The sequence below is a fragment of the Poeciliopsis prolifica genome, unplaced genomic scaffold (genome assembly GCF_027474105.1).
Source record: "Poeciliopsis prolifica strain line A6 unplaced genomic scaffold, Auburn_PproV2 SCAFFOLD016, whole genome shotgun sequence".
NCBI lineage: Eukaryota > Metazoa > Chordata > Actinopteri > Cyprinodontiformes > Poeciliidae > Poeciliopsis > Poeciliopsis prolifica.
Window position 1 is genome coordinate 9,574,779 of NW_026562391.1, and position 24,267 is coordinate 9,599,045.

Genomic DNA, 24,267 nt, shown 5'->3' on the forward strand with positions numbered 1-24,267 from the left:
ACCATAGTCCTACTTTTATTTAGTCCTACGTATTGCCCTGTAAATTGTGACTTTAATTACATTTAACATCTTGACATTTGAAACGTATTTATTGGTTCAAAAAGAAAAAGTGTATTATTTTATTTATTTATTTATTTATTTTTATTATTATTAGTTCATTCGTGACTTCAATGACCTAACGAGAAAAAGTAGGAACAAATTTTTTGTCACTGTTGCATTCAGGAGGAATAATTTGTTGCGCCATGTTCGAAACCGGAACTAGTCATTCAAAACAGGAAATGAGGAGCTTGACGGACTCCATTTTCTAGCTATCGTTTGAGATTTTGTTGTTTTACGTTTTCTTTTTGAGGGACTCCTTTTGTCCGTCTTGTTTTCTCTTTAGATTAAAACCCCAAACTAGAATCCAAGATGGGAGGCGGAGATCTGGTAAGTTTGATTCAAACACGGAGAAATTATGCTTCACGTAACAGATAAACCCAAAAAGGCGATAAAAATATATAATTTAAATGTAAGCCTCTTTTCTTGCGTCTGCAGAAAGCAACGAGAGAAGCGGAAAATTAGTTTTGACTTCTCATGAACTATTTTTAAGTTTTGCGAAATTAAATTGAACTTTGGTTTTGTTAATCTAACATTTAATGGTCTCAAGTGAGCTAAGTAGCCAACGTTTTCCAGTGTGCCACTTTAACAGATATGTGAAAGTAAAATTACCATTATTACGACAAAATAAAGACCAAGAAATACAACAGTCATGAATTGGCCGTGTACTCCACAAATATTTAGACAGTGACCCTGAACCTTAAAGCCGAATCACATTGGAGTTGTGTTAGAATGGCTCAGTCAAAGCCCGTCCCAGTTTAGAAACTTTAAAACTCATATAAACTGATAGCAGTACCCCAAGAGACGTATAGTTATTGATTCAGGGGCACTGAATACAGCCACACACACAACACTTAGTAGATTATTGTCATTATTTGCAATAATATATATCCAACTTTCCATTTGCATTATGTGAAGTTTGTAGGAATTGAGCATGAATCATTTTTGACTGGCACTGAAGGTAAATATTTCTGCAATGTCTTTTCCCAGAATTTAAAGAAGAGCTGGCATCCCCAGACTATGAAAAACATAGAGCGAGTTTGGAAAGCTGAGCAGAAATATGAGGCAGAACGGAAGAAGATAGAAGAGCTCCAGAAGGAGCTGAAGGAAGAGCGAGCCCGAGAAGAAATTACCAGATTTGCAGAGGAAACGGGAGCCATCAAGTAAGTTAACTCGGACATCATCAGCTACATTTATTTGGTGATTCATGCAACACAATATCCTTTAAATTGGGTTCCTTATTATATTTACCCAACAGGAAAAAAGATGATCGCCTCGACTGGATGTACCAAGGCCCCGCTGGGCAGGTGTCCAGAGATGAGTACCTGCTGGGGCGACCCATTGACAAGCAGATCACAGATCAGTACGAGGAGCCAGAGAGCGGTCCTTCAGCTGAGACTGGCCTCCTCCCAGGGTCGATATTCAACCCTGCTACCCCGGCTTCCGGCCTCGATCTGGCAGCAAAGATCAGGGAAGACCCCTTGTTCCAAATCCGGTCAGTAAATCCACCTTAGTCCTGTAACTCCTGGAAATATGTGAGCGAGATAGGAAATTAATTCATATGTGGTTTTCACAGGAAACGAGAAGAAGAAAAGAAAAGAGAAGTTTTGACTAATCCAGTAAAGATGAAGAAAATAAAGGAGATGGTAATTGCTGGTTTACATAAAATAAGGTTATTGTGACATGTTTGTACTTAGCCAAAAATGAACATAAACATAAAAACATTCGCATTAACATTTTTTCTTCAAAGTAATTCACAATATTATTGATACCTGTTTATTGTTATTTGCTTTTTTTTCTATATAGTTGCGTCAAAATCTTGACAAAAAAGACAAGAAAAAGAAGAGGAAGAAGGAAAAGAAGGAGAAACGAGGAGACAAGGAAAAGAAAAAGGAAAAGAAGCATAAGAGGAGAACTTCAAGTTCAAGCTCAGAGGAAGGAGACAAACACAGGTGTGTGTGTGTGTGGGTGTGTGTTAGGGTAATTAACTGCAACATCTGCATAAAAATTTAAAGCTGACTCTTTTTTTCTTTTCCTCAAATGAATCAGACAGTCTTAAATTATCTTTGCTCTTTGTTTAGTTCTGTTTTTGCACAATGAAATATCATCCATTTGCATGGAATGAATTATTGTTGATCTGTTTCAGGTCACACCTACGGGATGAATTTCAGGACAGTAAATCACGTTTGAACCATTTTCCAGGATATGGTCTCCAGGTCAGTAAGAATCGGGGGGGCTTTCTGAATAAAAATTAAGGCATTTTAGGAGTATAAAATGCCTTATTTTATGGAGAATTGACAAGACATATGTGCTTGTTTTATTCCACACCTTACAAAAAAAAAATTCTTAGTCTTTAGTTTATGTGCAGATCATTAAATTAAACATAGATCAGCTGTCAACTAGCTCCTACTTCTTAATGACCGCTTGAATAATGAGCATTTGTCAACTGACTGGATTTCTTATTTCATTGTCTAAAATTTGTATCCACCCATCCAAGGATCACAGTTGACTTCTATTGGAGTATGGACTGTTATATTCACTCAATAAAACTATTGTTTTATTGAGTGAATTTTGAAATTGGCACGAGAAAGGGAGACGCGCGCAATTAACTAGAGTTTGTTTCCTCTCAGCTTCCAAGCGGCAGACATCAGCAGGATTCAGTGATGCGCCGAGAGAGAAGCCGGTCACGATCTCCCCACAGGAACCACAAGGACAGTCGCTCGTACGCTTCCTCCTACAAGAAGGTGGAGGCGAGAGATTCCAGCCCACAGAGAGAAACTTACCAAAGACACAAGAATCACGTGTCAAAGTAAGACTTCCTGGTCAAAATGACAAACATAAAATACTGTTTGAATATTAATCTGTTGTGTTGAGTTTTTTTTCTTCATCAGCACCCACACGGGGAGGCTAATTCTCTATGTTGCTTTACGTAGGAAGCTTTCTGCAGAGGAGCTGGAACGGAAAAGGCGTGAGATGATGGAGCAGGCCAAGCAGCGGGAGGAAGACAGGGAAAACAACGTGAAACGCTACAGGAGGCAAGACGAGCAAGATAAGCAGAGGGAACAAAACACCAAGCATGACCGCCATGCTGGCTTCATCCAGTAAGTCCAGGCAGAAAAGGCTCCTTGTGTCGGATACAGTAATGGCAGCTTCTTTTTTTTCTTTTTTCTTTTTTTTACAGTAACATGAAGCTGGAAAGTGCTGCTAGCTCATCTTTGGAAGACAGAGTGAAGAGGAATATTCACTCCATTCAGAGAACACCAGCCTCCTTGGATAACTTCATGAAGAGATGATTACAGCAGATTAGTTTAATGACTGGAAACATGTTTTCAGACTCTGCCTTATTTCTCAACATCTGACTTTTTAATGTAATAATTGAGACAAAAAGATAACATGGGAGCAGTCTAAGTGCAGAGCTCAAGCCTCCATCCTGAGGCTTTTATTCTCAAAACGCATGATAGCGGAGGAAAAGTCAATCATAGTGGTGGCTGATTTAGTCACGCCTATATCAAAAGAAACATTGATGAATAGTACTTGTACAGTATATTGTAAATGATTTTTAAGAGACTACATTGACCTGTTTTTTTATTATTTCATCAGGATTGTTTAGTTTATGTACCACTGTAAGTTGGTTTCAAATGTAACTATCACTTGCTGTTTCATTATTTCGATTGTTTATAAAGTATATCTAGCAGAAAAATCTGATTGTGTTTATGTTTACCAAACTAAACTCACATACACCAAATGTTTTAGAAAATCTATAGTCAATTTTATTTAGCACATTTAACCAACAAGGCAGGTTACTGTGCCAGGTTACTTCAAAACATTTGGACTTAATGAACTAATTTTGCACAATTTTCTATCTCACATTTTTTCTGAAACATTGAAACTGAGAATGGACAAACCTGACAAATGTTACAGACTTAAGAGCTGGATAGTACAAAAAAAAATTAAGATGTGTATTAACTAGCAGGATTAGTTAAAAGCAGTTGCATTGTTGGTGTAGTGATATTAAATTAGATTTATTCCCATAAATCTGGCCTCTGTAGAAGTCTCACTGGAAACGTGGAAGAAGATGCTCTGATCTGATGGGATCAAGATTTAACTTTTACCTGTTTCTAGAGGAAAATGTAACATGCATTATGCAGTGGGATCCTGCATATTGCTGTTTTACAATGGAGAAGTCACAATCCATAATTAAGACAAATTAGAAATTGTAACAAAGCTTAAACGTTTATGTTCACAAACACTCTGATAACTGGCAAAAATCCAGGTTATTTATCATAATCATATTTTTTTTTCTGTTATTCAGCATCTCTTCATCACTGCCACCAAGATTTTACCGTCAGTTTCGCTTTACTACACCTCTACCAAACTATACCGGGAACAATCGTCCAATGGCATCAGAGATTCTCGTGGAGGCAGTTGAACAGCCAATAACATTATCCCATCGTGATGACGTTCAGACCCAAGTTCGTACATTCTCTGTGTTTCTAAATCGTGTAGTCATTCTCATTCTGGGGAATTAAAGATCAGTTTAGACTAACCCAGGAGCGATTTACTGGCTTATAGCTACCAACAAAGAGAAACCAACACCCTCAAAATGGTAAGAGAACAATGTATTACTCCTCACAATCGCTTTTAGTTTAGAAAATAAATTATTTACGGCTACTATAGCCGAGCTAGTAGCATTAGCATGCTAGTTTCAGTTTATAGCCCAAAAACCCCCACTAAAAATCATCTTGAGAGCACCAATTAAACCGTACCTTAATGTCATTGTGAGCTTGTTGTTGTTAGACAATGCTAATCAATACAAAGAATACAAGTTCTAGCCGCTAAGGGAAACCCTTAACATAAGCTATGTTAACATTTTCTGCACAGAAACTAAATGTTCGTTTTAGTTTCCTGGATTCACTCTCAACTCATTTATGGTTTAAATGAACATATATCCATCATCTGCCCTCAGTACTTTGTTGTGTTGTCTAAAAATATAATTCTAAGCTATTTGCAATTATTCATCCTTACGTCTGCCCTGTCATTCTGAATTGTGCGTTTAGCTCATGGCTAAAGTTGTCTCAGTGCTTTAGATTTACATATTTAGAATTACTCTAAATCCCCAGGAACTGTTATTAAAGTGTGTAAAAATACAATAAAAAATACATTCTATACTAAGAGCACCAGTTCAGCTTTTAACCCTAGGAGATTATTCATGCTTTAAATAATTGGTTCATTTAGCAGTACTCAGTTGCTTCATAGTACTGCTAATAAGAAATTGGTTACTATGGTATTTGCACCAAATATTTAAGTTTATTAGTCAGATTAGTTTTAACTCATGCATTTTTATAACTAGAAATGTTTCCCCCAAAATAATTGTTAAGTACAAAATGGGATCTCTTGTGAAGGTTTTCAAAACGTTCTGAAACAATCTGAAATTTCTCAGTCAGGACTGCAACTTTTTTTAGGATAATATTTGTGTTTTCTTAATAATTGAGTTTACTGCTTATATTAGCACCTAGTTTTATGTATGTCAGTAAACCTTTTCAGGCTGTTCACCATTAATCATCACTAGGAGAACCTCCTCTTTTTTTTAAATTTCTAAAATCAATAATTAATTTAAACATCTTCCCTCACGTTTCCCTCACAACAGCTGACAAATGAGTGGGCCTTGTTTTTGTATAATGAGTCTGATGAAACAACATCAATAAGACAGTATTGTCTGACAATAATCCAAAAAAAAAATAAACTAGTAAATAGATTTGTTCTTTGCATCTGCTCTGACTGACTCTCCATCCTCTTATCCAGTCTATAATGAACTATAACGGTGGGGCCGTCATGGCCATGCGGGGGAAGAACTGTGTGGCGATAGCTGCAGACCGGCGGTATGGCATTCAGGCTCAGATGGTCACCACAGACTTCCAGAAGGTCTTCCCCATGGGAGACAGACTCTACATTGGGCTGGCTGGACTGGCTACTGATGTCCAGACAGTGTGAGTGTCCCTGTCACAGAAAAGGAGCAAAAATATTGCAGATGTATGTCAGCAGCTACAGATGAATGATGGAAACTTGTTCTCTCTACATTGTGTTTAGAGCACAGAGGCTTAAATTCAGACTGAACCTGTATGAGCTGAAGGAAGGTCGTCAGATCAAGCCAAAAACCTTCATGAGTATGGTGTCCAATCTGCTGTATGAAAGGAGGTGAGTAAGTTTGGACAGCTGTAGCGCTCCAAGTTTATCTGTACAATCCTTTTTCTGTCAGAAATCTTCTGGGTTTCAAGTTTAATCAAAAAACTGTTTTTTTGTTGGGGGCGGTTTTCACCTCCTGATACATTTTTAGCACATCTTGAGTTCAAATGATGAATTCTGAAAATTGGTATTACCGCTAAGTTAATCTGCGGTTCTACTTTTTAAAGTGTCGTAGTTTCTGATTTCCAGTGACTCTTGCAGACAATTTGTGTAAATTTGATGCATTTCAAGGCATCACTAAAGTATGGCTATACTATAGTATATATTTACATTTAAACATTTTCCAGGTCTGGATAATTATGGAAAGGGAAATAAAGTATGGAAAAATATTTGTTTTACCATATTTTATTCCATTGAATAAAATGTGTGTCCACTGATCTAGCTTCTTATAAATTATTTATTTATCCATCCATAATTCCTCCAAATTATTGTCTGTCCATTTGTATTGCTATTCATATAATTACACTCAACACACTTAACAAGACTATCCATCCATTTTCTAACACCCTTGTCCCTAGTGGGGTCAGGAGGTGCTGGTGCATTTCTCCAGCTAACGTTCTGGGCGAGAGGCGGGGTCACCCTGGACAGGTCACCACTTTAACAAGACTAATAGGTCAAATGAATTACAATCCAACTAATTACCAGTTATGATACAGTATAACCACATTCAGAGTATCATGCCAAACTGTGAAAGGTTATCTGTTAGAGGAAGCCCAGCAGACTGAATTGAGTTACTACCTTGCAGCAGTTCCTCAGACAGAGCGGAAAAAGACTTTTATTTAAGCAGAGATCATCCCTTCCAGTGTGATTGTTTTTTTTTTTGTTGTTGTTTTTTTTAGGTTCGGACCGTACTACATCGAGCCAGTGATCGCAGGACTAGACCCCAAAACCTTTGAACCGTTCATCTGCTCCCTGGATCTGATTGGCTGCCCCATGGTAACAGAAGACTTTGTAGTGAGCGGCACTTGCTCGGAGCAGATGTACGGCATGTGTGAATCGTTGTGGGAGCCGGACATGGTCAGTATTCACTGGAGCCGAGATTTTTGACATTTTTTTACATTGATCATTTCTGTGTAAAACCTACACATCTAAAGTGCAGGAAGTAAACCATTTGCTTGTATTTCCAGGTGAACCTGAAAATGTGTGAGCTGTTTGTCGCAATTCTTAAGACTAAAACAATAAATGTTTGTGGTTCTGCAGGAACCAGAGGACCTGTTTGAGACCATCTCCCAGGCGATGCTAAATGCAGTGGATCGGGATGCTGTGTCCGGTATGGGAGTCGTCGTACATGTCATGTAAGTGCAAAACGAACCCGTCTACCACCAGATCCACTCGCAGGTGTTTGACATGGCCTGAAAAAAGTTTTTTTTTTTTTTTTTGCAGCAGCAGCATTTACTTGATTTACAGTTTGTATATGGAACTTTGAGTAGCTTTCCATTTTCCTAATTTGTAATGGAAATATTTAGAGTACAAAAAACATAATTTCAGTAAAATTGATAGAATACTCTAATGATTTATATTGATTCTAGAAGTGATTTTGTGTCTAATTTTATTCATTCTAAAGTAATTTTTTTGAACAAGCCTTTACACAAAATAATGCCAAAGAATATTAATTCTACAGTGTCAAATACCCCAAAAAAGGTCAACTATTTTAAATGAACCTAAAAGTTTCATCTTTCAATCATGTCTAAGCTCAACATAATCTTCAAACTCTATACAGATATTAAAATGTTGATTGAATACACCATGGTAACCAGAGTGACCTATTCTTTAATTTTAGAAATAATTGTAGTCCATCATCGCTAAGATTAGGCCCTTTTTATGGTCGATCAAATAATTTGCTGATAGTTATGTGGAAACACAATTAAATGTCTAGTTTATTTAGGAGAATAAACAAAACACTTACGGGAAGCCAATTGGACCAGTAAAGTCTCATTGTTGTCCCAGTTCAGAAAACACATGAACTGACCTAAAAAGGAAAGATGCCACATTTAATGGACTGATGAAGGATCTGGTTTAAAACTGCTCATGTTTGGAATAAAATGAGCAGTGTTCCCAATGCATTTTGCTGTAGGTCAAATTGCAGATCTGGAGGATTAATGTTGTTTTTAAATCTTTCACAGAGAGAAAGACAAGATCACCACACGAACCCTGAAGGCCAGGATGGATTAGAGCATGTTTTTCTCTCTTCACTTCCTTTATGATGCAGTTGTTTTGTACAAAAATAATTAAAATACACCCGTTCTGTTTTCTTTCTCATCTCTTCAATAAATAAATAAAAAAATGGGTTGAAACAATAAACTCTTGTTATCTTTGAGGATTGTTGGTCCATGATTAGTTTGAACAGATTTGGCACTTGTCAGCCAACAGATTTAGTTGCTTCCCATCTGGAGCTTTGGTGAGGTGTAATACAGTAGAACACGATACAGTAAATTAATGTGGAATTTAATTTTTAATGTATTTGACGTACCCTGCCTCTCACAGAGATAGATATAAGAATAAGCTGGTGAAGCCGATGGATGAATGAAAATATTATTTACAAAAACATTTCAAAATTATTTTGTTTATGCCTTGCAGCTTATAAATTTATTTTATAAAATAAAGTTGCTCAATAAGGTCAGCAGGTGGTGCCAACAACGATTTTGTAAATATAATTCGATTTACCCTACACGATGTATTTAATTAAAATTTTATGTCAACATATAATGTAATCATTGTTCATGAAGTTATAATATCCACACATTTATAAATTGAATTGTTTCATTTAAAGAATATTTATGCATTTACTCATTAGCTTGTGAAATCTGAACATAATTTAAGACAAATACTTGTTGGTAAACAAACGAGCTGAAACTACCGAGTTCAGAAAAAATGTTTAGCAAATAAATATAATTTCTATAATGTGTTTAAATGCCTTTTAATTTTTCATATAACTTATTCTAGTACTGCACTTTCAAAAGCAAAGCAAGGGGAAGATATTTATACGCTCAGCATTGACCTCTGATGCCAATTTGAGCAGTTTTGTTTCCAGATGTAATGTCATAAAAAAAAAATGGCGGCACATCTGAAACCATAGAGGCTTTTTTCTAGCCTCAGGTCCAAAAGTTTACATACATCTCAATCAATAATTGCATAAATCACCTCCCTCCCAACTCTTCTAGCAAGCATACCCTTTCCATATGGCCACAATATCAGTTAACCCATGTCTGTCTTTATCGAGCTGCATTGTACGAAGAAACCCTTTTAAACAACGTAATAAGTTTTAACCACATTTATGTATTTGCCTCAAACTAAAAAGTATAACTTTTAATATGTATCATTTGAAGACATGACTCATTCAGTGTTGAGGAAGGATGAACATTATTTTATTTTCAAAGGGTTTTTTTATTATTCAGTTTTCAACTCAATAAAAAAAAAGTGAATTACTCAGTCGGCAAAAAAAAATCCCTCACAAAAATTGTTTTTGTGCAATTTTCCTCCTAAAAATCTGTAAATGGCACAGAGAACAGAAGAGCAAGGACAACAAAAACAAGATAAAACTCCCTTTAATATGCAATGAGTCATTTTTCAAGTAACCTTTTTTCCTAATGTCTGTTGGTAACAAAACAATACTGTATACAAACACAAAATTGCTACATTAATGTAAACAAGATATAAAAATGATCATTATGGTAATAAAACAAGTATTTGCTGCAGAATTGCCCTTTTTTTGTTTCACGTGAGTTTGTTTTTCCTTACACCAACCCGACCTCCACCAAACTTACGGGTTAAATTTTTTAAAAATATCCCAAGACATTATGGCAACATAACATTCAAACTGTTTTTTAATCCTTTTGTTGGTTTAGTCACAACTCTCTGATGCGAAGTTAAGTGGTTCGATGTTACAACTGGTGCTGGAGTCTCATGTACATGTCAGCCATGCATATTTTTTATTTTTTTGACACTGCATTCGTTTACTTTATACACTGTGATATATTGATGTGGTAATCTCCAAATTGTCAGCAGTACATGTAAATCGTTTGAGAAGCCTGGTGGCGGCTTTCAGAGAAGTTTGTCATGCAATCTGGCCATTCTGCACCTGTTTGTCCGAAAGAGAAATCATAAAGAACTGCGTGAACAGAAACGGAGGAGACTCTATACTGACAGACACGGTGACTGCTGAAGCTGACACTCCCATTCAAGGCATTAGTGAGACAGTTTTCGTGCTGGCGTGTGGAGCAAACAAGGTGTTGCAGAGAGTAGACTTTTAAGGAAAAAAAAAATATATATATATATATAAAAAAAAAGGACAAGGAGGTTACTGGGATTTTAATTCACAAAGTGAGGAAGTGGTGGCGTTGTGTAACAGGCTCAAAGGATTTCCCCTCCACAAACCTCCTTGCAAAACCGCTGCAGGTTGTTGGATCATATGGGATGCTTGTTTTGTTTTTCGATCTTGCTTTTTTTTTTTTTTAAAGAGGGGAGACAGACCTACACACAGAAGAAAAAGTGTGGCTTTTGACTGATCTATGACTGGAGTTGACCGGCTGGGCTGGAGGAGGAGTCTATGATAAGATGTTGGACATGAACTCGTAGAACCGTTTGGAGTACTGCTCCGGGTTCACCGTCGAGATCTCGGCCCCTGCCTGTGGTAGAGAAACGGGAAAACGCCTTACAAACTTTTTCACTTTGATGCACTGAATGTTTTCACGGCTTTTGTTTCACTGCAATATCACACCAGAAACAAAGACAGAGAAATGACCAATGTTTTCAAACCCTTGTTGGAGAAATTGTGGTACACAAATTAAGACCTCAGGCAAAAGTAAATCCAGAAGTAGTCAAGTAGGTAATCAGGAAACCAACACAGCTTTGGCTAATTCCTGCAGTACTGGATTGGTCATTGTATAAATATCTGCTAGGATCGCTATGAAAAGTTGATACTGAATATATAACACTCAAGTGATCAATTCTTTGTGAACTATGTGGCCTCGAGTAGCTTCAAGCTGCTTCCAGTCTGCTGCTGATAAATCAGCACATACTAAGGATTGAACTGGAAGCTCTTTGCCACCATCTAGTGACCAAAATGTGAACTACATCTATATACAATTTATTTTTATTTTTTTGCAGCACCCAGCTTTATTTTAAAAACTTTAAACAGCATTAATTGTACAGGACCTTATAATGATTACATTTTAAACCATCACACTGGAAAAGTTTCTATGCCTTATGTCATTTATTCTTGATGCATCATATTCTTACATGTACAATTAGTCCTATTCATATTTCAATTCTAGCTTTCTGTCCAATAGGAATGGACTCTAAAGAGTCTCAGATCTTCTCCACCCCAACTAAAACATTTTCAGCCCCACCCATGTAATAATCCTTTTAACATTTATAGAATTACCGAACAGTGAATAACTGTATAACTGCTTGGAAAAAATCCACAGTGCTGAGTCAGGGCTAACAATAAAAAGGATAAATTAGTTAAAAATATTTTTTGGCCTTTCTTCTCAGTGGGAGCCAGACAGTATGCTTTATTCTGTCATCTGCCTAACGAATCAAATCTGGACATGCAGAGATTTATCTAGACCTGAAAAAAAGAAAAAAAAATGTCCACGCTTTTCCACATGCAAACGCTGAACTTTAAACTGAAAACAGGATAGAAATTCTTGTTAGTCAGCTCATATCTAGTTTTCAAAACAATCTCAAAAGCAATTTCTGAAAACTACTATTATTACAACTTTAGAAGTATTCTGTTATTTAGTTCCCCTACTGCAATAATTGTCCTGTGTTTCTGCACTTGATTTAATTGAACCAAATCATTATAATTTTAACATTAACCAGTAGGTTTATATTCATACAAGTTGTGCTTAGCATAAACTAGCAACCAATGAACTCCCCAGCTCCTTTGGTTGTTGCAGATTCACTTTAAATCTTCTTTGCCAGAAATAGCAACAACTGTTAAGCCACTAACTGGACCTGCTGGACTGGACTGTGCAACAAGAGACCATCTAATCAGAGAAAAGCTAAGATGCAAACTGCCTGTCTGCATTTGTGCCAACCTTTTCTCATGGGAATAGTTCTCTAAATATCGATATTGGTCTGTAAACGCGTATCATTTACAAGTGTACCTTCTGGTTTGTCCACAAATTTGAAGTCAAAGCCTTCCTGCAAGCAACATGCACGCAGGCTGTGTTTCCCTCCTTAATCAACAGCAGCAAAATAAATTCACCTACAAGTGAGGACCGACTGATTCAGGTTTCCATTTACAAGCTGCTCCTAAAACAGCAACTACTGGCATAATGTAGAGAACAACAATTTGCAGTGAGGCAATCCCAACACTCGTATCAGAAGACTCACCCCATGTTTCACAGTTTTGGCAGCATGTGCAGCTTTTTTCTTAGCATCATAGTGCGTGAGGATGTCGATAATAGCCATGAAGTAAACCTCCTTCCTCACAGCACCTGGAACAAGAGCAACAATCACCTTTTGCGACCAATTAAAAACACTGGTATTAAACATTGAGAGACAGTCACAGCTGCTGATGATGATGAATTTGGGTTTATTCCCAGTGGCTTTGCATTTATTCACTCCTCTAACTTATTTTTACTCTTTGGCACATTGCAACGATAAACTTTAGGAGTTTTATGATCATTTAAAATACCTCGTCACACATTTTCATAAGTCTGGACTTTGCCTATGAATACATTGGCAAAGTCCAATGTATTCATACATTGGACCGAAACAGACTGGACAGGTTTGGTTCCATTCCACTGAAGGGATTATGAGTCATTAGTGATGTGCGGCGACACTCAATCAGTCTATCCATCTTCTCACATATGCATAAAGTTCAAATTTATTCTGGATTCATCCCACTTAATTACAAGCAGAGCTTCTTGTAGCTTGCTTTCCTCATGGAGTGAATCACTCAACAGACTCTCTCCCTACCTGAGCTGTGGATTTCTGCTGCTCCTCTAGAGTTACTATAGTCTGTCTTTTTTCAGACGATGGGTTGAACAGAATTAAGTGAGGACATGGTTTTATGAGGTTCCTCTCTGACATGTCAGCTGAGTTTGTTGGTTTATCTGATGCCGTTTGTTCACTAATAAACCTGAGAGGCCTTCACAGAGCAGCTGTGTCCGTACCAAATGCAGGTGCAGCTCGTGGAGCTCAGAGTTGTCGTTGCGTCGTTAGTCGCACTGGATTTTTATTTTATGACGCCAGTAAAAAAATAGCCAAACACTTCTCAACTACACTCCACTTTGTCAGATTCATCACATAAAATCCCAGATTAAAGATTGTGACTGTAACATGCCAACATTTTTAAATAATTCAACAAGCATGACTACATCTGAAAAGCACAAAGCGCATCCTGGACTGCTGATAAAATTTCAATATTTCTGCCTGATTGAATTAATCATTGAATTAATGAACTGCTTTGAACTTTAAAAACCTGGATGCTCACTGTCGTGGCTCTTGATTGCGTAAACATCCACAGAGGGGTCGAACTCCCCGGGGCCAAAGAATCCTCCACAGTTGAGGGGGTTTCCAGGACTGTCCGGAGGCGTGCCGAAAGAACCAGTCAGCACGCCTCGACCCATTTCGTCATTCTCAAACTCCTCCTCGTCCCCGGCGCCCTCCACATCCATCTCCTCCTGCTCCGCCCGCTCCACATCATGGATGCCTACCAGTAGGCTGTAGTCCATGATCTTGAGGGTGGCCAAGAACTAAAAACACACACGTGAGGAAACCTTCATTACTCCGGGCTCCTACTGGAACATTTGAATGGCAAAAAGTTTATTTTACAAGTATCTGTTGAAGCAGAGCTGTGGTTTAAAACGTCAGGAGAACAAACCAAAGTTTCTCTACCTCCACATCCCGTTTTAGCTTCTCCAAAAAGTACTTCTTGTTATCATCTCCTATCTGTAACTTGTGCCCTTCATTCAGGAAGTCATTGTCTTTAAAAGTAGGAAGCTCTTTAGCCTGAAAAGAGAGACACATTATATCAGTTTTCCATCAGCCGCTTTAGTTTTTACTGGGCAACTAAACAGACTTCTGTGCTTCATCTATCGTTTCATTTTTGAAACATGAACTCTTCAAAACAAGACTCAGAACATTTTGACGTTAATATTTTAAATGAGGCCGTTGCACAAGGTACTACCAGGGAGGATCTGCTTTCGTTCTGCCTAGAACGACTTAATTTAGCTGTCATTTGACAAGTTTGCAGCTGGGGTCAGCGGAGGGGGGTTATTTTTGTCTCCTCTTGCCTGCAGCCATCAGCACACAGGATTAAGGCTTACCTTCTCCTTGTCACTGGCTTCCCTTGCAACCGTAGAACCCTGAGATCAGGAGAAATAAATAGAAAAATGAGAGTTGAAACTGACACAAAATAAATCACAAGAATTTTTTTGAACACAGCGATGCAAACACAGGAACAAGAAATGCAGCTTTCGGGTTGATAAAAAGGATGTGGGATTGATGTGACGACATCTAGTCGTCCTTTAGACTAAAGCTCAGCACAAACTGAGATTTAACAGGCTTTGTCAGTGAGCTGGACTTCTGCTCTACTCCAAATAGTTTTATAACTTCACTATACTTCCACCAAACTTTGCTGCTAACATGAAATAACCTCAGGAATTATTTCAAAATAACTACACGAGAAGAAACTAACTCCAAACACAAAGCAGGCACTTTTAATTTATGGTTCATCAGTGCAAATCCAAATGCAGCTGTTGGATAAATATTGTTTTTTCCCATAAATCGCAGTTTTGCTTCCGTTTCGTCAAGCGATAAAAATGCAGTAAAGTTGATCTGTATTGTTCCACACTCCAGGATTCATTGTTACTGCATGTACCAATTCCTCTCTTTTTAGACTCAAACCTCAATTTATGTTCTGCTTATTGACAGATGGGACAAACAAGTTGATAAATGAGAGAAAAAAATATGAATGGAAGGATGAACGGAAAACTGGGTCGGTGGAAGGATGTATGGACGAGCAGACTGAAGTAAATGGATCGAATGTTGGATGGAAAGACGGACAGCCTGGTAATTGGATTAAGAGACTGATGGATGGACAAATAAATGGAGAGAGGCATGGAGACAAAGTTTGACCGCAAGAGAAAAACATCAGCCAGCCCCCGTAAGGATAAGACAATTCAGCGGACGGACGGATAACGTAAATCCATGAAATCAAAATCAAAAGTTACAAAAATCTTAAACAATGTCAAGTCAATGTTCTGCTGCATCGCTGCAAAAAGCTTTGTGTAGCAGCATTTAATTTGATCTTCAAGTCTTCAAATCATACAAAGCCAGTTTTAAAAAATGTCTAAATTTATTTCGTTATCTAGCAATTCTAGCTACACCGTGCTACTTGTTTTTCTTTTGGATCCAAAACATTCATCACTGACCCTGAAGTACATTTGTTTTGTTTTTTTTCTTCAAATACCAAAAGTGAATCCAAGTACGGGTAGAATCCTGATCAGTTTCCTACCTTTAGGTCGTACTTGCGGTGCACAGTGAGACGATGGCTGAAAACATTCCGGGTCACTACCATGTACGTCTCCACGCCGTCCACCGTTAGCCTGTACATGCCCAGGAACTGAGGGAGCAGCGTGTTGCCATGACACTCCACGATAAACTGGAAGCAACGAGAGGAGATGAGCGCAGGGTGAGTGGGAGTGATGGATGAAATATTCAGCTTACATCGCTGATTAAACCTGAGCGCAGAGATGCTCTACTGTCATTTTACTTTATCCATCAGTAGTTAAAGTGAGCTGAGTTGTTTCTCCACATATGGTGCCTTAAAAAAAAAGGGACAGTTCTGAGTGAGTCTACCTGATGATATTTCTTTAGGATGTTGTGCATCTCAGCGATGTCCTCACTGGAAACAGTTTTGATTACAAAGCGATGGTCGTAGCTGGTCAGGAAGCGGTTGCCGAAGCGGCCCTGGGAGTCACTGTTGAGTGGGGCACTCCTGGTCAGGGAGTTCTGCCAGAAGATAAAAAAGTATCACTAATAGGAATTTGAATTTCTTTTGCTGGTGTTTGGTGAATCATTTAGCGAAAAGTGTGTAACCTGGTAGTCCTGGTCGTCGATGGCGAAGCGCTCCCTCAGGTTTCGGAACACCATGGGACAGTACTCTTTAAACTTAAAGCGACTCGGTAGATTTTCTCTGACAGGGAGGAGAGAGATAAACGGTAAATGTAACAAAGTTCTGAGCTCATGTTTAACAGGGGGGAAAAAAAACGATTAAATAATGCTTGAATTTTGAGTGCCAAGTTTATTTCTCCTAACTTAATCCTGAAAAGGTGGAAAAAGCAATACAGTAGTGACACAAGCTGTAACTTTGTAAAAAATCATTGGTTCACTTTGACATTTCACTGAGCTCCTTGTGTGAAACGTCAAACAGGAAACTAGGAGATGTACATTTCTGGTAAAGATTTCAAAGTTTTTATTTTTCATCACAAGTTGTCTTTTTTTAAAGGATAATTCTTTGCACAATAGAGCCATAAAAAAAAGTTTTAATAATAAGGTGACCTACGTTTAAACCTGAAGCCTCTAATAAACAGATCATTGACAAAAACTAAACACCAGCTGAGTCAAACAGCGATTTACACACTGAAGATAAAGGTCACAGGTATAAACTGCCTTTTTATATACAGACCATTAGCGACTGCATTTCTGCATGAAAGTTCCCTTTTCTACCATAGGGCTAAAGAAGTAAGATGTCCTGGTCCAATCCCAGGATCTAGACTAGCCTGCAATCTCAGTAAACAGCGGCAAATGCAAAAGGTTTCAACGGGACAGGTTGGAAGTTCACTGAGGAATATAGAAGTGTGTGTCGAGTCAAATTTAAGTGCAGCAGCTTTCTGACTCACATTAATTCAGAGTTGAAACAAAATACTGAGGCTGTGCTGTAGAAGGTCCAAAAAATAGCATTTTAGATGGCCACAAATATGACAGAGAACAGAATTAGTAATACTAAGATATGGGGCTTTCTGGGAAATTAAGACCAATGATTGTAGGTGAATATCTAAAATGTCTCCAAGATGAAAAAATGGCTCATGTCAAATTAGCAGTGGCTTCAAAACAGGTTTTAAGGAACATTTAGTTGAACATTTGCAACAAAATAACACCTTCATCACTTAAAGCAAAATTAAATTCCAGAAAGATTATCTGGATGTTACAAAATGTGGAGCATCATGAAAGGCTTGACAATAAACTCGGATTTAGTTGACTGGTAATTACATCCACAATTTGAAATATTTAATATTGCACACCAAACATGGACAATATTTACAAAATAAAAATGTATCAAAAAATTTGATGCATCTTTTGAAGATGCATCAAATTGATGAAACACTAGTATTTATTTAATTTCCTTTAGCAAGTGACAGTATTTGAACCTAATGGTTTTCCATTTTATTACAGATTTTCCCCTTGAAAACTAAAGACAGCACATGAACCGATATACGTACTTGTTAAATAGGTGGTTGTCCACTTTGATCTTACTGTAGGCTTTAAAGTCATCTGGCATCAGCATCACAGGTACAGGCACATTACTTAACTCATTAATCTAGAGGAGAAAAAATGAGACGAACAAAGGTGGTCAGGAAACTGTGCCATAAGAGCAAAAGCAGCAGATCTTTACACAAACATTCCCCCCAGTTATCAATCCCATGAGGCAAAGCGACTGACGACTCATCGTGAACTTATTCCTATTATAAGTCTTTTAAAAAAGATGCCAGAGAAACTGCCAGACAAATGTTTTCTGGCTGTATGGAACACAATACTGCAGAAAGGCCCATCCCCCACTTGTTGCTGCATACTGCTAAACTGAACACCGGTCTAAACTAAATTCGTCTGTCCAACGAGTGCTTAAACCCAACCCCAGGTCACTTCTTTATCAGCGGTGATTGTTTTTTCCCCCCGTTTCAAACGTCACACAAACTGGCCAAACAATGAATGCGTGCCTGGCATAACCCGCTACGGCACGATATAATAACACGGTCAACAAAAAATATGACCACACCGCGCACACCCAACTTGTTCATCCATACAAAGCAGGAGCACGAGTAAGCATGCGATTCATACCTTGTTGTGACGGTCACACCCAGTACCAAGTGCTAAAGCTGCATGCTCACCTGTCACATTATCAATCTGCTCATTCACTGGTAAACTACTTAAATATTAGCTGAATTTCCCCACGATTACAAGGAAGACAAATTCAGTTTGAGTTTTTCACCATCAAAATTTTCTCCAAACTCAGAGCGCCATCCATCACTCTTATTGGGATGACAATATTCGAAAACCAAAGACTGGTTTTGCCGACAGCCTGACCAAACAGCTGCAATCAGATCACTGTCCTCTCATAACCAAAAAACACAAAGTGCTACAACTGAATATGCATTAGAAAACTGAATTTAATGCTTTTATTTTACATTTTCTCTTAAGTCCCTTTTAAAATTTCTATAACTGTAACAATCAAGTTATTTTGGAAATAATTGGAATAATTGTTTTAAAAACCATTGTCGGGTGCTTCATATGGACCCATGCATAACAGTGAAAGAAATGTAGATTTTCTTTCCCAAATCAACAACCGAAAAACAGTTTTTAAGAAGCATCATCACTTCTATGTGACTTGATCGTTAGGAGTTTGCGGCAGCAGCGACTCGCTCTCTGGCCAGAGAAACCAGTTTATAAAGTGCTGCTGTTCAACCACGAAACACCGAACTTATCTGGAGAAACGCATCCAGAACAAAAGCTCGCCCAGAAAGACAATGCAATTCCTGTAACTGACATAAAAGAAAAAACGAACAAAAAACAACAAAAAAAAAACATGCTGGCAAACACAAAAGGAGACGCGCTAAATGCCACTGTGGCTGTTTGGCAAATTCTTTTATTGCAGCAAGTAAATAAACCACACTGAAGCACTAACTTTTACCGTTTCTTTCTCCATCCCTGCTAGGCAACAATTAAACATCCATGAAACTTCTGACTGGAAGGGGACAGCTTTGATGTGAAGGCTGCTTGATGTTTCGACTCGGCCCAACACCCACACCTCAAATCATCAGGCCTGTGTGCAGCACCCACACACCCAAAGTTCACCCGCTGAATACTAAAGATGCTGCAGTGATAAACATCCCTTTTAATGGCCTCAAATCCCCAAGCAGAATGTTTTTCTTCACTCCAGCATACCACTAAATTTAGTATTTTTCAGTTCTGGCAAAATCAACTCTGAAATGACAGAGTTATGGACACTGAAGTACAGCAAACTAAAGCTGAGAATTACAATTAGCAGATTGGGAATTGGACAAAAAAAAATCTAATCTGGGTATAACAAATTTATGTGAGTAGGCATTGATAGTGGGATGGAGTTAAAAAAACAACACAGGAACCTAGATATTGACAACGTTTTAGGTTAAGAAAGTCAAACTTCAGCACAACAAAACAAAAAACAAACTGCTGCCTGGACACACAGGATTCTCCTCCAAATTATCCCACCAGTCACAGTATAGATGGATCATTTTAACCATTTTCTGTTCCATCTAAAACCTAGAGTTTTACAGGATCAACGGCAGTGTTCGTTCCAAACACAAAAACAGGAAGGAAGATAAATGGGTGATAAAAAAGGAAGCACAACTGCCTCCAAAGATTAACAGAAGTAAGAAAAGATTTCTGTGGAATCTGTGTAAAATGCACCAATCACAAAGAGCCAGCTACAAAGACAAAAGAAAACATGTTTTTTTTTAAATCTCCATTTCTTATCTTTTTATTCAAGAGATGCAATCTGACCAGCCAAAGTAGCATCGTATTTCTACCAGCCTCATGAACATTAAAATGAAACACTTATTTTTATTCAAATTCAAAATTCAGAAAGCATTTTTAGGACAAGTATTAAGAGTTGACTGAGATCTGGTGGCCAAATCTTGATTCAGATATAGGAAAAGGAAGATGAGTATATTTTACATTACAAACTGTTTATTTATGAACAAATTTAACTTAAAAAAAAATAACAAAAAAAAAAAACACTGGTTAGCATGGCCACAATATATTTATATATTTGACTTAATTAAAAAAAACTTGAGTAAGCGTCCCAGAAAATGTATTGATAATTCTAATAAAAATGATTTTGTAGATGGGATGTTATTTCATTTTGCCCCTCCACTTTTGAGTGGCAGTGAGAGAGTAACAACTGTTTCAGCTGGAGGTTTCTTCCTATTAAAATCGTTGCCACATGGTTGAGTAAAAATTGCTGCAAAGTCAGTGACGGTCAACTGGGCTGTGCTTTTCTTAAATAAATACAGTTTTATTAATACATACCTAATTTTGAATTGACATGAATTGCATTATCATCAGAATGCATGCATTTGAATCCAACGCAGCCTCAGTTATTGCGTTGTATTGCTTTGAACTGCATTTTTGAACACGATTGGAACCCTGCTTCAAGTCGCAACAGGGTTACGATTTGTTATTACCAGTTGTCGAGGTGGCAACAACTGAAATGGCATTTTTTGTAAAATGACACGAAATTGAAACCAACTAAATTGAGATCAATGTTGCCAACTTAACTTCCTGTTGAGCCAGCTGAACATGGGCCTCCTGGCGTTTGCCAAGTCGCCTCAGTAATCCATTGGTGCCTGAAAGGCAACTTTTTTCACGCATCTATCAAAAGTGTGGACGAGTGCAACAGTGAAGGCAAATCCAAAACTGCTTGTGCAACCCACTCCATCCATCTACCCATCACTGCAAGGCCCAGCCTGCCCTCCACAGAGCCTTTTTTTTATAGCCACAAGCAGCCTCAGCCAAAAGAGAATGCGATAGATAGATTTTCTGCTCTAATTATAGTGAGATGATGCAACGGAATAAAGTTGCAGCAAAGAGACGAAGGAGATGAACTCCAGCAGCGGCAAGTACGAGCTCGGAACAGGTTTGTTGTGAAAATCTGTGTAACCTGCTGCCCCTCCCACCTCACCATGCCTGCACCACAGCAACAGCACATCACGACTCGCCACGAAAAAAAAGCAACACACAAACAACACTTTGCAATCCATAGTAATCTGTGATGGCAGAATAATCCTCACGGAGAAAAGTAAATAAATAATCGCTGGCGGGGGGCATGCAGATTTCTCTGAGCTCGGATTACAGATGCTATGCTCGAGTTGGGATCCTCTTGTATAGATTGCAAGTCAAACTCTTATGAAGTTTATGCATTTCAAATAGAAACAAAATCATGATTTCTATTGTCTTTTTTTTTGGGTGGGTCAAATATCAACTCCAAAGAGGGTAAAAATGGCCCCAAAAATATTCTCAGAAGGAAATAAAAAGATGAAATATAGCAAAAATGCTTATTGAAACCAGTACTCCAATAATAATAATAATAATAATAAACATTTCCGTTTGATTACAGTATTAAAGCAGAATGTAAGTGTCCATCTTTATATTTTGCGATGCTGTTGGAGCTTGTTTGACAGATGAAGAGCGGCTAGCTAGGAAGGTGTAGTTAAATGAAAACACGCCGACACACAGAGAGGCAGCGGCGACGAGCTTACCGTGTGATTGACTCCCCACATTAACACGCTCAGGATGGGCTCGCTCGCTCGGAACAGCTTCACTTTCTGTCCTATAAAATGCTTCTTTTTCGTCTTGGTTTTGCTGGCGCTGACGGCCGCCGCGCTGGTGCAGTTGGATGACATGATGATGCCGTCTCCGGCTTGGCCGTTCGCTTCACGCGACAAAAACAACCCAAAAGAAAACGAACCCGCAAAGTTAACGACGTGGAAACTGAAATCTATAAGTGCATCGTGGTGGCCGTCTCACTCTCGTCGGGTCTTGTGTTATGAACGTAGCAGGACTTGCGTGTGTGTCTGTTGTTTGGGAGGCAGTCAGCGGCGGAGCATTTTGCGCCGTCACCACCCTTCCTCCTCCCGAGCAGGCCGCGGCGGAGTCCAGCGAAGAGCAAGCTAACCGGCCATCGGGCTACAAGCGCCGCCGCCCTCGTTTTTTGAAAAAAAAGAAGAAAAAAAAAGAGCAACCGGCAGCGATGTAAATGTCGCTGTCCAGCTCTTCGTCGCCCTCCCCCTGAGCCTGGTAACCTGAAACCGAGACTGTGCTGTGTTATTTGAAGGTGAATAATCCCTTCATGATGAGCTGGAGACGGTTTATCAACCGCCCGCCGCCAGACAAGCGATGCGTTCGGGGTGTCCTCAAGATGGCGTCTGCGCCGCGCCCACTGCTGGCGTAGTGGTGGAACTGCCGGGGGTTCCCATTGTAACCTGAAGGAGATTTCACGTTTATTCTGGATTAGGTCATAAAAAAAAAAAACGAAAAAAAAAGGGAATTTAGATCTCAACAACTAGTATTTCATTGTTACTGGTATTTCGTCACCAGTAAACTTTTTTTAAATCTAAAAATCTGTATTAAATATTTAGACAGCAGATTCGACAAATTATGATTATTATAATATATATAATATATAGAGCGAGGACAAAGAAATAAATGGGAACCACCGAAACAACAAGTGTGACATACAAAACAAAATAAAAATAAACAAAATAGGCTACAAACATTACCACGAACAATGAGAAAAAAGAAGAACATTGAAATGACAAGACACAAAGGAATAATAAATTCGCCCATCCATCCAAGGATAATACACTCATCCATATTATCAGAGAAGGGTCGCGGGAGACAACAGGTGGGAACAGCAACATCTCTCTCACGAACATCCTCCAGCTCAATCTCAGGGATCCCAAGGCGAAAGAGGGGAGTTTGTGATAATGTAAGATAAACATATTTATTGGATGGATGGACGGACGGACAGTGATAACATAAATAAACAAGATGTGTTGGGTAACAGTGTGTTGGTGGTTGACTGTTAAAGAGAACATGGCACAAGTTGGAAAAGGCTTTGATTCTCTTGGTGATTAAAAAAAAAAAAAAAAAACAACAACAAAAAAAAGATTATGAAAATGTATCAAACCAACAAGAATTTATTCATTTCTTGAAGCGGTACATTTAAAAAAAAAAGTGAACCTTCACATAATGCTCGATTACATGTGGTCGTTTCACTGACAAATCGATCGAAAATGGAGAGAAGAAAAAGCGCTGCGCACTGCGGCCTCTCTGGCTGCAGTGCGCGGTCTCGACACTGGGGAACCGTGAAGAGTCACTGCGCTAAAATCCAGATCCACGGAGATTCAAAGCCGATGGGTTCCAGCCGCTGGGCTGGATCGGGGCCAGATCCAGCCTTCTTTTGTAATCTGGGTTATTAGTTGTGACAGTTAGACTACAAAGACTCCCATAGAAGTGTGAGATGCAGCCTCACACCAGACCAAATACATCTCAATGGGAAATGTAATTAAAACTTCTTTTTTTTTTCCTGAAAAAAGTCAAGCTTTCTGAAATGCTAATTGCGAAGAGGAAGGACGTCACTCTCAGAATCTCAAGAATTTATTCATGGGAATATGTTTTAAAAAGCCTCGCTTGCTACTAAATGTTACAACAGCTTGCCATACGGATTGGAATAGGCCACTTAAGAATTTATAGCGAATGTTTTTAATTTAACTTGTGAGAATGTCAATTTAACAACGTGGGTTGCTATTGCTGCCCTCAAAAATGTTTTTTGTTTGTTTGTTTGCTTTTTCGAACATGTTTCTCATTACCATTAATTAATGTTAACTGGGTTTCTCTACAGCAGATGTAGTAACAGTGTATCACCAGTAAGAAGCGCATGAAGCCTGTGGTCACTACGTAGATACTTGAACTTTGTCCAAATCCTGCCCAAAGTTTAAGCATCTACTTAAGATCTGAACAAAAATGATTCAAAGGAAAAGCTACAAAAAGGTCAGAAGATTGATAACACATCAAACCTAACTGATGTGTTAGGTTATCTGCATGACATCAGCAATTTGGTCGATATGGGCCCTATGTATCGGATTGATACAAAAG

General features: G+C 38.4%; 3 protein-coding genes across 3 annotated transcripts; 2 read left to right on the forward strand and 1 right to left on the reverse strand.

The window, feature by feature from the left end:
• The first annotated feature begins 278 nt into the window (after positions 1-278).
• On the forward strand, positions 279-3,790 carry cwc25 (CWC25 spliceosome associated protein homolog). The gene is made up of 9 exons (XM_055041560.1): positions 279-426; positions 1,087-1,259; positions 1,355-1,591; positions 1,673-1,742; positions 1,903-2,048; positions 2,243-2,312; positions 2,727-2,905; positions 3,030-3,197; positions 3,278-3,790. Exons 1-9 carry the CDS (start codon positions 409-411, stop codon positions 3,387-3,389), a joined length of 1,173 nt encoding a protein of 390 aa, XP_054897535.1. The 5' UTR covers positions 279-408; the 3' UTR covers positions 3,390-3,790.
• Positions 3,791-4,563: 773 nt separating this feature from the next.
• Positions 4,564-8,640, forward strand: psmb3 (proteasome 20S subunit beta 3). Its single transcript, XM_055041133.1, has 6 exons — positions 4,564-4,702; positions 5,899-6,083; positions 6,184-6,291; positions 7,179-7,356; positions 7,540-7,634; positions 8,463-8,640. Exons 1-6 carry the CDS (start codon positions 4,700-4,702, stop codon positions 8,509-8,511), a joined length of 618 nt encoding a protein of 205 aa, XP_054897108.1. The 5' UTR covers positions 4,564-4,699; the 3' UTR covers positions 8,512-8,640.
• Positions 8,641-9,868: 1,228 nt separating this feature from the next.
• On the reverse strand, positions 9,869-22,555 carry LOC129366972 (phosphatidylinositol 5-phosphate 4-kinase type-2 beta). The gene is made up of 10 exons (XM_055041132.1): positions 21,870-22,555; positions 17,796-17,893; positions 16,393-16,489; positions 16,153-16,305; positions 15,809-15,955; positions 14,619-14,657; positions 14,188-14,301; positions 13,784-14,045; positions 12,679-12,782; positions 9,869-10,964 (listed from the first exon to the last, which is right to left on the reverse strand). The coding sequence occupies exons 1-10, from the start codon at positions 22,011-22,013 to the stop codon at positions 10,884-10,886; spliced, it is 1,239 nt and encodes a 412-aa protein (XP_054897107.1). The 5' UTR covers positions 22,014-22,555; the 3' UTR covers positions 9,869-10,883.
• Between the last annotated feature and the right edge of the window lie 1,712 nt (positions 22,556-24,267).

What these genes read in the sequence shown, in the direction of transcription:
- cwc25 (XM_055041560.1), top strand. An exon ending in GACCCCTTGTTCCAAATCCG is followed by an intron (nt 1,592 to 1,672) that starts GTCAGTAAATCC and finishes TGGTTTTCACAG; the next exon opens with GAAACGAGAAGAAGAAAAGA. An exon ending in CGCCATGCTGGCTTCATCCA is followed by an intron (nt 3,198 to 3,277) that starts GTAAGTCCAGGC and finishes TTTTTTTTACAG; the next exon opens with TAACATGAAGCTGGAAAGTG.
- psmb3 (XM_055041133.1), top strand. An exon ending in GCTACTGATGTCCAGACAGT is followed by an intron (nt 6,084 to 6,183) that starts GTGAGTGTCCCT and finishes CATTGTGTTTAG; the next exon opens with AGCACAGAGGCTTAAATTCA. An exon ending in GGAGTCGTCGTACATGTCAT is followed by an intron (nt 7,635 to 8,462) that starts GTAAGTGCAAAA and finishes AATCTTTCACAG; the next exon opens with AGAGAAAGACAAGATCACCA.
- LOC129366972 (XM_055041132.1), bottom strand. Translation starts at nt 22,013, where the DNA reads ATGTCATCCAACTGCACCAGCGCGGCGGCCGTCAGCGCCAGCAAAACC. An exon ending in GACAACCACCTATTTAACAA is followed by an intron (nt 16,490 to 17,795) that starts GTACGTATATCG and finishes CCTCCCTGTCAG; the next exon opens with AGAAAATCTACCGAGTCGCT. An exon ending in AAGCCAGTGACAAGGAGAAG is followed by an intron (nt 14,302 to 14,618) that starts GTAAGCCTTAAT and finishes CTCTCTTTTCAG; the next exon opens with GCTAAAGAGCTTCCTACTTT.